This window comes from Salvelinus sp. IW2-2015, unplaced genomic scaffold (genome assembly GCF_002910315.2).
Source record: "Salvelinus sp. IW2-2015 unplaced genomic scaffold, ASM291031v2 Un_scaffold2670, whole genome shotgun sequence".
NCBI classification, from domain to species: domain Eukaryota; kingdom Metazoa; phylum Chordata; class Actinopteri; order Salmoniformes; family Salmonidae; genus Salvelinus; species Salvelinus sp. IW2-2015.
In genome coordinates, this window is record NW_019943976.1 from 66,148 (window position 1) to 77,693 (window position 11,546).

The 11,546-nt window shown below is 43.6% G+C and overlaps 1 protein-coding gene and 1 long non-coding RNA gene across 2 annotated transcripts in view; both read left to right on the top strand.

Annotated features, from left to right (window-relative positions):
• LOC112074520 (uncharacterized) overlaps positions 1-8,490 on the top strand; it is a 26,779-nt gene extending 18,289 nt beyond the window's left edge. Inside the window, exons 2-4 of the long non-coding RNA XR_002894760.2 lie at positions 6,471-6,570; positions 6,930-7,046; positions 8,409-8,490. This is a non-coding gene — a long non-coding RNA (uncharacterized lncRNA). The remainder of the gene's footprint in view (positions 1-6,470; positions 6,571-6,929; positions 7,047-8,408) is intronic.
• A 1,306-nt stretch (positions 8,491-9,796) lies between these two features.
• Positions 9,797-11,546, top strand: part of LOC112074521 (tyrosine-protein kinase CSK-like) — a 7,151-nt gene continuing 5,401 nt past the window's right edge. The window contains exons 1-3 of the mRNA XM_070440571.1: positions 9,797-10,054; positions 10,546-10,661; positions 10,903-11,122. Coding sequence (XP_070296672.1) covers positions 9,797-10,054; positions 10,546-10,661; positions 10,903-11,122 — 594 coding nt within the window. The remainder of the gene's footprint in view (positions 10,055-10,545; positions 10,662-10,902; positions 11,123-11,546) is intronic.

Here is an 11,546-nt window from a genome sequence, read left to right on the forward strand (position 1 = left end):
TGTCGACCTGACTTCTCCTGCTGCTCCACACACACCGTAGCTGTGTCGACCTGACTTCTCCTGCTGCTCCACACACACCGTAGCTGTGTCGACCTGACTTCTCCTGCTGCTCCACACACGCTGTAGCGTAGTAACCATGGATGAAAGGTGTTTTCAAAGGGAAGTGTGTTAGGTCCTTACTACCAGTCACTGTGCAGCCAGCCAACCAGTGAAGAACAAACACCATTGTAAATACAACCCATTATTTATGTTTATTTCTTTTCCCTTTTGTACTTTTGAAATGTCTTTATTCACTTGGAACTTCTGTGAGTGTAATGTTTACTGTAAATGTCTTCTTGTTTATTTCACTTTTTACTGCCCCTTTTTCTTTGTGGCAACAGGTCACAAATCTTGCTGTGGTATATCACCCAGTAGATATGTTAGGTTATCAAAATCGGGTTTGTTTTTTGAATTCTTTGTGGATCTGTGTAATCTGAGGGAAATATGTGTCTCTAATATGGTCATAAATTGGGCAGGAGGTTAGGAAGTGCAGCTCAGTTTCCACCTCATTTTGTGGGCAGTGGCTCTTCTCTTGAGAGCCAGGTCTGCCTATGGAAACCTTTCTCAATAGCAAGGCTATGCTCACTGAGTCTGTACATAGTCAAATATTTCCAAAATTTTGGGTCTGTCACAGTGGTCAGGTATTCTGCTCTGTTTAGGGCCAAATAGCATTCTAGTTTGCTCCGTTTTTTTTTTTTTGTCAATTCTTTCCAATGTGTCAAGTAATTATATATATTTTTTTCATGATTTGGTTGGGTCTATTTGTGTTGCTGTCCTGGGGCTCTGTGGGGTCTGTTTGTGTTTGTGAACAGAGCCCCAGGACCAGCTTGCTTAGGGGGCTCTTCTCCAGGTTCATCTCTCTGTAGGTGATGGCTTTGTTATGGAAGGTTTGGGAATCGCTTCCTTTTAGGTGGTTGTAGAATTTAACGCCTCTTTTCTGGATTTGAATAATTAGCGGGTAACGGCCTAATTCTGCTCTGCATGCATTATTTGGTGTTTTACATGGTACACAGAGGATATTTTTGCAGAATTCTAATTGAGTCTCAATTTGATGTTTGTTCCATTTTGTTATTTCTTTGTTGGTTGGTTGGAACCCAGACCTCACAACCATAAAGGCAATGGGTTCTATAACTGATTCAAGTATTTTTAGCCAGATCCTGGTATGTTTCTTTTGATGGCATAGAAGGCCCTTCTTGCCTCGTCTCTCAGATCCTTGACAGCTTTGTGGATTTTACCTGTGGCGCTGATGTTTAGGCCAAGTTATGTATAGTTTTTTTTGTGTGCTCTATGGCGACTAGATGGAATTTGTATTCTTGGTCCTGACAACTGGACATTTTTTGGAACACCATTATTTTTTATCTTACTGAGATTTATTGTCAGGACCCCGGTCTGACAGAATCTGTGCAGAAGATCTTGGTGCTGCTGTAGGTCCTCCTTGGTTGGTGACAGAAGCACCATATCATCAGCAAACAGTAGACATTTGACTTCAGATTCTAGTAGGGTGAGGCCGGATGCTGCAGACTGTTCTAGTGCCTGCGCCAATTCGTTGATATATATGTTGAAGAGGTTGGGGCTGAAGCTGCATCCCTGTCTCACCCCACGGCTCTGTGGGGGAAAAAAAATGTTTTTGCTCATTTTAACCGCAGACTTGTTTGTGTAGATGGATTTTATAATGTCGTATGTTTTTCCACCAACACCACTTTCCATCAATTTGTATAGCAGACCCTCATGCCAAATTGAGTCAAACTTTTGTTTTAAATTAACTAAGCATGAGAAGACTTAGCCTTTGTTTTTGTTTGTTTGTTTGTCAATTAGGGTGTGCAGGGTGAATACGTGGTCTGTCGTACGATAATTTGGTAAAAAGCCAATTTGACATTTGCTCAGTACATTGTTTTCACTGAGGAAATGTACAAGTCTGCTGTTAATGATAATGCAGAGGATTTTCCCAATGTTGCTGTTGACGCATATCCCCCGGTAGTTATTGGGGTCAAATTTGTCTCCACTTTAGTGGATTGGGGTGATCAGTCCTTGGTTCCAAATATTGGGGAATATGCCAGAGCTAAGGATGATGTTAAAGAGTTTAAGTTTAGCCAATTGGAATTTGTTGTCTGCATATTTTATCATTTCATTTAGGATACCATCAACCCCACAGGCCTTTTTGGGTTGGATGGTTTGTATTTTGTCCTGTAGTTCATTCAATGTAATTGGAGAATCCAGTGGGTTCTGGTAGTCTTTAATAGTTGGTTCTAAGATTTGTATTTGATCATGTATATGCTTTTGCTCTTTGTTCTTTGTTATAGAGCCAAAAAAGATTGGAGAAGTGGTTTCTCATACATCTCTGTTTTGGATAGATAACTCTTCGTGTTGTTGTTTGTTTAGCTTTTTCCAATTTTCCCAGAAGTAGTTAGAGTCTATGTATTYTTCAATTACATTGAGCTGATTTATGACTTGCTGTTCCTTCTTTTTCCGTAGTGTATTTCTGTATTGCTTTAGTGATTCACCCTAGTGAAGGCGTAGGCTCGGGTTTTCTGGGTCTTTCTTAGGTTTTTACGTTCTTCATCAAAACATTTGTCGTTGTTCATTTTCTTAAGTTGTCTGCTTGAAATTTTTAGATTTGATAGAGAAGCTGAGAGGTCCAATACTGTTTAGGTTTTCTACTGCGAAGTTTACACCGTCACTATTACAGTGAAACATTTTGTCCAGGAAGTTGTCTAGAAGTGATTGAATTTGTTGCCTAATTGTTTTTTGGTAGGTTTCCACACTACTTTCCTTCCATATATAGCATTTCTTAATATTTTTCAGTTCCTTTGGCTTTGAATCCTCATGATTTGAGTATTGCTCTGTTCAAGTAGACTGTGGTTTTGCTGTGATCTGATAGGGGTGTCAGTGGRCTGACTGTGAACGCTCTAAGAGAGACTGTGTTGAGGTCAGTGATAAAGTAGTCTACAGTACTACTGCCAAGAGATGAGCTATAGGTGTACCTACCGTCCCCTCGAAGCCTACCATTGACTATGTACATACCCAGCGGTTGACTGAGCTGCAGGAGTTGTGACCCGTTTTTGTTGGTTATATTGTCATAGTTGTGTCTAGGGGGGCATATTGGAGAAGGAATGCTGTCACTTCCTGGTAGGTGTTTGTCCCCCTGTGTGCTGAGGGTGTCAGGTTCTTGTCCAGTTCTGGCATTTAGGTCGCCACAGACTAGTACATGTCCCTGGGCCTGGAAATGATTGATTTACCCCACCAGGATGGCGAAGCTGTCATMWTTAAAGTATGGGAATTGTGKCTCTCCGTCTGTCTTTCTCAATTCAATTTGCTTTATTGGCATGATGTAACAATGTACATATTTCCAAAAGCTTACTTTGGATATTTACAATATGAAGATAATAAGAATCAAAATTGTCAACGGGACAACAGTAACAACAATAACCAAGGGTCAAAATAACCATACATTSAACAATAACAATAAGCATACAGTAGAGGACATGTGCAGGTTGATTGGTCTGTCAGACACTGTGCCTCATTTTATGGAAGGCAGCAATGCAGTACGCTGCCAACCCACAGCTCTCTGCGTCCTCCCCCAACAGGACGGGTAGTCTACTCTCATCAGAGAAGTCTTTGAATTGAAACCTTGAATCAGGGTTTAAAATTTGGGGAAATGACACTAATTGTTTCATATTTTTTATATTTTGTCAGGAAATGCAGCTCTGTCTCAGGTTCTGCTGTTGTGCAGTGGTTGCATAGCCTTTCCTCTACAGGGAGCCAGGTTTCCTGTGTCTACCGTTCTCATTGGCAAGGCTGTGCTCACTGAGCCTGTACTTTGTCAAGGTTTTTCTAAGGTTGTGATCAGTAACCACGGTCTAATAGTTTGCCATGGTGTACTGCTGATTTAGGGCCAGATAGCACTGCATTTTGCTTTGTGTTTGTGCTTGTGTTTCCCAATAAGCAATGTAGTTTTGTTTGATTGTGTGTAATTTGTTTTATTCAGATAGATTGGATGTTCTGGTCCTGAGGATTCAGTGTGTTAGTCTGTCTTTCTCTCTCTCTGTGTCTCTCTCTCTCTCTGTGTCTCTCTCTCTCTCTGTCTGTGTCTCGCTCTCTCTCTCTCTCTCTGTCTCTCTCTCTCTCTCTGTGTCTCTCTCTCTCTCTGTGCTCTGTCTCTGTCTCTCTCTCTCTGTTTCTCTCTCTCTCTGTCTCTCTCTCTCTCTGCCTCTCTCTCTCTCTCTGTCTCTCTGTCTCTCTGTCTCTAAGTGTGTTTTTCAGTGAACCTACCCTAGTGTGGATTAATCAGTCTTGGCTCTCTGTCGTACAGGAAGTTCACCATTGGCAGGCCTCTCTAGCTGTAATGGGTTCTCTCTGTGATATGTCCCTGAGAGGAAATGATCTCACGTCGTTACTCAGCCAGGGTCCTGTTCATTAGGGCATGCAACAGAAAACCTTTTATAAAACAGTGGAATAGGGAACATGTGCATTTCACATTGGAACAGGTCCAGGTAGTCGCTCCCTGTGTTCAGTCTTTTCATTTGGTCCCTAATGAACACGGCCTAGGACTCGTCCATGGGAACTGACCCTGGCTGGGAAGTGGTTTGTCCCGGGATGATGACATCACTCATGGGCCGTGCATGTGCATAGAAACAGAATTACTAGAATGGGTTTGTCTGTTCTGTTAATGACATCATCTATGCTTCTACATGCTGCTCTGTTTTGTGTATAAATACTATGTCAGTACATCCATATGTAATTTACTGTGGCCGATTTTAGAATAAAATATGTTTTAAAAATGCTTCCCTCCCTATGGTTAGTGTCTGCCAACCTAGAAAATCAAGAATGAGGATTAATGGTCCAACCACTAGTTTCCATTCCAGTGTTGAGGAGAACTATATTAACCCTACAGTATATTCACTGGGGCTGAAAGTATCAACTTTCAACTGTTTTGGTGGGAAAAGGAATCGGATGTCTTCTCCATTATGGAATGAAACAAATTAAAAAATATATTTTTGTTTCATAGTTGCTTTTAATTAGCCTGGTTCCAGATCTGTTTGTATTTTCTTGCCAACTCTTATGGTCATTGAGTTGTTTATACAGATCTGGGACCAGGCTAGTTTTAAAACTGAGTAGGAGGATATATACTGCGTTCGAAACCAAGTGGGAATTTACCACCATAGAGTTAGATAGAGGACTCTAGGTGGATATAAACTGTTTTGGCATGGACATTTCCATTGAGAGCTTCACCATTTTAAAATAGTCAACTGGGTGGGCCTTCCTATGGGTGAAGGAAGGATCACATGATTCTATCCGGGTCATCAGAAGCCAATGAATTATAGTTGAAAGCAAATATTCCATAACTGTTCTGTAGATGGCAGTAAATAAGTCAGTACCTTTTTATTCCTGTTCAAACACACTCTGTGGCGGTATAAACCCTTTCAGTTTGTCAACTCATAGAAGTCATTTTAAAAAGAAAAAATGCACTACTTCAAAATGGAGATGGAACCCTCAGTGGGGCTGCCCGTGCGCTCATAGACGGCCACAATGGGACATATAAAGATGATATCTCTGTCTTTCTCTATGTTTACCACATATTCCTGTGAAGAATCTATTTGAACAGGCCCCCGAAAAATRAATCAAATMAAATTTTATTTGTCACCTACACATGGTTGTGTATGTTAAACTGGTCATTACTAGTGAGGATCTCTTCATCGTCTTTAAGCTTTGGTCCAGAGGCTCCGTACGGAGGGTGTGACGCAATCGCGGTACCTCTAGAGGCTTGCCGAGGCCAAATCGAGCTCCGTATCGCATCGCCGTGTGCCTCCCAAATTCTGTAACAATGTGGAGGGCTCTGCATTGACATGATTGGTTGACGGTAGGGGGTGGGGGGCGGTACGTCCTGTATAAACTCACTTCTTTTGACAGCTTCCTTCACAACAGCTCTGCAGGAGCGCAAGAAGTAGGAATGCCTTGACTTCTGCGAAGGCCGCATCGCACTAAACATTGTACGGCCAATGCAGATTCCGGGAATGACCATAAATCGTCTTTTACGTACGCCACATTAACCTGCAGTTTTACCTCCCGTATAAGATTGTGGGCTGGGCCAAATTGAAATGTTGCTGAGAACTCGAGAATTATTATTGATTTGAACCGAAGATTACCCCCCCCCCCCCAACGGTGACACCGTTGGATCGTAATGGAAACTTGCTTACACACAGTTGCGAAAGTGAGATGGGATTTTTTTTCCATTTTTTTTTCTCAAAAAGATCTGCTTACTTCTGCTTTCTACTGCCGGCTGTTATTTATATACTCCTCTGTGTTCTTCACATGCTTTACTTTCAGATGGGGCTACTGACTGCCCCATTTTGACTTGTTGAGTTTAGGTGGTGGCTGTCTACTTAGGTTGGCCACTGTATTGTCTGTAACGTTCGCTTCTTGTCTCTCCACAGGTGTGTGTGTGTGTGTGTGTGTGTGTGTTATGGTAACGTCTGGTGTGTGAGGCCTGCGTCAGGAGACCCCACTGCCTTTTTCAGCATGTCTGAATCCCAGGTGAGACCTGGAGATCACAAACAAAGATGGCTTCATGTTGAATAGAACAGCACAGTATTATACAACATGTCATTGTTTTTAGTTGTAGCCCCGAACCAGCTCACCTGATTCACCTATTCAGGGAGCTKGATGGTCAGTCGACAAGTTGAATCAGGTGTGCTGGCCCCTGGAGTAGTTAAGATCCACGGAACGTCTGGTGGTCCCCGATGAGACGTTTCAGAACCCCTGCACTACACCAMCTATTGTCATTGAACTGGTTTATTGCAGGGTTGAGGTCACTTCACTTTCCAGCCAGATTAAATCAATTAATTCCACTTTCTTTTGCGATAACCTTTTTCCTCACTCCTCCTGTCCCTCAGACCCCAACATGGCCACGGGGAACCGAGTGTATGGCCAAGTACAACTTCAAGGGCACCACAGAGCAGGATTTGCCCTTCAACAAAGGAGATGTCTTAACTATCATCGTTGTCACTAAGGTAAAGTACCTAACTCTCCATGTTTAGGAAGCAGGTTGTCTTTTACCACAGCTGCCATTGTCTCTCTGGCAAGCGAGACTAGAAAACAGACCAAATGGTTTATCTTTTAAGGAGAAACGAAGGCTTAATCTTTCACATTTTTGTCGTGTTTCTTGAAATTGTAAAGAAGAAAAAAATAAAACGTTTCTAAAGTTTTTTTTAAAGGAGGCGTAGTACTAAATAATATTTAACAATCTAGATTTTATTATGTAACCTTTTTATTTAACTAGTCAAGTCAGTTAAGAACAAATTCTTATTTACAATGACGGCCAAACCCGGACGACGCTGGGCCAAATGTTCACCACCCTACGGGACTCCCACTCACTGTCGGATGTGATACAGCCTGGATTATAAATTTACCACCTGGATTATAAATTTACCATCTGGATTATAAATTTACCACCACGGATTATAAATTTACCACCTGGATTATAAATTTACCACCACGGATTATAAATTTACCACCACGGATTATAAATTTACCACCTGGATTATAAATTTACCACCACGGATTATAAATTTACCACCTGGATTATACATTTACCATCTGCCTCCATTTTGAATATAGTTAAACCATTAATTCAGATCACTATTATCAACAAATGTTCATGAGAAGCAAAATGCAAAAAACAAGTGTTATTAAATATCATTGTAAAAATGAACGAAATCAAATGTAAGACATAAATCTTTAATTAAATAAATAATAATTTAAAAAAAAATACATAAATCTTTAGTTACAAGACAATACTGACATTTTTACCAATGAACATTCCCAGTCTAGGGTTCCATATCTAATGGGGTTACAAGACCAAGCATGACCATAGAGATGCCTGCTAGGCCAACGGGCCATTGGGCCTGGACGCCTAGGACATGAGACTTGATCATACAACCTTTCCATGGCGGGCTGAACAAGGACAATTTTAAAACATGTTTTTATTTTTATTTAGGCCTCATATTTTCTAAACTCTAATAGAAGTCACCAAGGAGAGAAAACCTTCATTCCTTATAACTCAGATATGACCTTCAAAAATCAATTGTACCAATACCCAAGCTCTCATCAGACATCCAATCAACGGAAGCAGTCCAACATCACTCTAGAAAGCGGTCAAGCTACCTGCGTTCGATGGTCTTGAGAGGTCATATCACGCTCCTTGATTGTGTTTTCTGGTATGTTTGCCACGCCGGCCCCATGGTACAGGAACACGCATATGATAGGACCATCGATCCTCCGAGAGGTTCAGTAAATGTTGTTCCATCTCTCTACGTGATGTTTACTCATCAACCCTTGATCTCTAATCAATAACGGTGACATCTTTGTCCCAGGACCCCACTGGTACAAAAGCCAAGAACACAGCAGGGTCGAGAAGTTGACATCCACTAATACGTTCACAAGAGGAGAGGTGAACGCCAAGGCCAAGCTCGAGTCTAATGCCAGTTAAGTACAGCTCCAAAGACTGGAGAATAACCATCTAATAATTCTAAAATACGCTGCTGAGACAGCTACCAGCTCCTCCCATTTTAGCCCCATCTCTTGGCGCTTCAATCCAGCAATCATTATCCCAAAACTTGCTGGGAAGCTACATACGCCCTCCCTCAGCAACCTGGGTTAAACCAGTCTGAATCAGTTTAAAGGTTCCTCGGGAAGACAGTTCTCCATTAGTCCTGGTAAACCAGTCGAATATTTAAAACGTTGCTGGAAGTACTACTCTCCATAGCCGGTTTAAAAGCAGTCTGAATCATTTAAAACGTTTGCTGGAAGTACAGTCCATAGCTGCGTTAACCAGTCTGAATCATTTAAATCCGTTAGCTGGAATTAAGTCCTCCATCAACCTCGGTAATACCCAGTCTGAATATTTAAAGGTTGCTGAGAAGTACAGTCTCCATAGCTGGTTATAAATCCAGTCGAATCATTTAAACAACTGTGCATGGAGTACAGTCTCCATAAGCCTGTTTAAACCATCTGCACATCATCTCTAAACACAGGGCTGAAACAGCAGTTCTCCCATAGCCTGGTATAAACCAGGTCTGAATCATTTAAAAACGTTGCTGAAGTAAGTCTCACATAGCCTGTTCTTAACACCAGTCTGAATCCATATTAAAAGGTGCTGAAGACCACTACATCACTCATCAGCCGGTTACACACAGCTAATCAATTTACAATTGCTTGGAAGTACATACAGTCATCACTCTCAGTTGTACTGAAATGACTTCCCATCAATAAAACGCCAGTGGCGGTGTTGCTGCAGGACTGGCCAGTTGGCGGTGTTGCTGCAGACTGGCAGTGGCGGTGTTGTTAACAAAGGACGGCTCATTGGCGGTGTTGCTCACAGAACTGGCCAGTTTTGCGCGGTGTTTGCTGCAGGACTGGCCAGTGCGTGTGATTGCTGCAGGAACTTGGCCAGTCGCTGTGTGCTGCAGGGACTGCCAGTGGCGGTGTTGCGCAGGACTGGCCAGTGCGGTGTTGCTGGCAGGACGGGCGCATGGCCGGTGTTGCTGCAGACTGGCCCAGTGGCGCGGTGTTCTGCCAGGACTGGCCAGCTGCTGCGGTGTTGCTGCAGACTGGCCAGTGCGGCGCGTGTTCTGAGACACGGACATGGCCATGGACGCGTGGTATTGCATGCAGACTGCCAGTGGCGCGGTGTAACTCCCCAGACATAGGCCAGTGGGCGGTGTTGCTCGCCACCCGGACTGGCCTAGTGCGGTGTGCTCGCATGGACTGGCAGTGGCGCGGTCTGTTGCTCAGCAGGATCTGGCCAGTGGCGCGGTGTTGCTGCAGGACTGGCCAGTGGCGCGGGCTTTGCTGGCAGGACTGGCCAGTGCGCGGGTTTGCTCAGGACTGGCAAGTGGCGGCGTGTTTGACGATCTCGGATAGAACAACGACACGGGTTGTGTGCTGCAGTGACTGCCAGGGCGCGGTGTTCTGCAAGGCCTGGCCAGTGGCGCGTGTGCTGCAGACTGCCCAGTGCTGGGTGTGCTGTAGGACTGGCCAGTGGCGGTGTAACAGTAAAGATGGCTGTCAGGAGTACCATTTAGGGTCAACAGTCGGTTAATAAGGGTAGATTTTAAGTTTTATTATGCCATTTTGTATGTATTGCAATACATACATAGGAATGTGTTTTTGTTGTTGTAAGAGCTGTCATCAATTAAAGAACAAACACATTCAGTGTAAAGTATGACAAAGTGAAATCAAACTATGAAACATTTACGACTTTCAGTTGTAGTTCACCGCTCAGTGACTAATACTCAGGTTGAACGGTTTCTGTTTTTCAGTGTGTATCTGTGTGTATCTGTGTGTATCTGTGTGTATCTGTGTGTATCTGTGTGTTTCTGTGTGTATCTGTGTGTTTCAGTGTGTTTCAGTGTGTATCTGTGTGTTTCAGTGTGTTTCAGTGTGTTTCAGTGTGTTTCAGTGTGTATCTGGGTGTATCTGGGTGTATCTGGGTGTATCTGGGTGTATCAGTGTGATTGTACAGTGCAGATCGGCTGTTTGTCGTGGCAGTGCAGCTCCTGTTATGTGAATCTAAACCCCCAGTTGGTCCGTGCTGGGCTGAGTCCTGCCTCTGTCAACTCTGCCCTGTAACTGTAGTTCACTGTCTGTTTCCAGCACCGCTGTGTACTCTGTGCTGTCTATCTGCCTGTCTGTCTATCTGCCTGTCTGTCTGCAAGGTTTCCTGTTGGTTTCTTTCAATCTCCCACATGCTTCAGTTCTGAGAAGTGTGTGTGTGTGTGTGTGTGTGTGTGTGTGAGTGTGTGTTTTGTGACAACTGTTGACAACAATTTTGATTTCCCCCCCCGTCCCCCCGTCCCCCATTTCCAGATGGTTCCATGGTAAGATCACCAGGGAGCAGGCAGAGAGTCTCCTGATCCCCCCAGAGACGGGCCTGTTCCTGGTCAGAGAGAGCACCAACTACCCCGGTGACTACACTCTGTGTGTCAGCTGTGACGGCAAGGTGGAACACTACCGTATCGTCTACAAGGAGGGTCAGCTCAGCATCGACGAGGATGAGTTCTTCGAGAACCTCATGCAGCTGGTGGAGGTACAAGAGAAGACTTATATATAAGCCACCCAAATCGCTCCCTACCCCCTAAACCTGACCCCTGACCCCTTGGCCCTTACCATTTTGACTGTGGTAGATCTGAATAGTCTAGATAGGTTTAAACAGTGTAGTTGTGGAGATTCCACCATATTGCGTCCACCTTTACAGGTCTGCAAACATCAAAGGGCTAGGGCCAAGGGGAAAATGTAGGGAAGGAATTGGGACCGGCTCCTAAAGCGAACTGGTACCAAGGAGCTTTCCACCTGGACAAAAAAGATGTCTATTATTTTGCAAGCAGAGTGTGAGAGAACACTGAGCACCGTTGTTGACTGTACAGACATGGTTTCGCTGTTAGCGAGGTGTTCTGGCCGCAGACGGTTTGTTAGCGGTAGGTTCTAGATCATTTCACCTGAAGACACCTGAT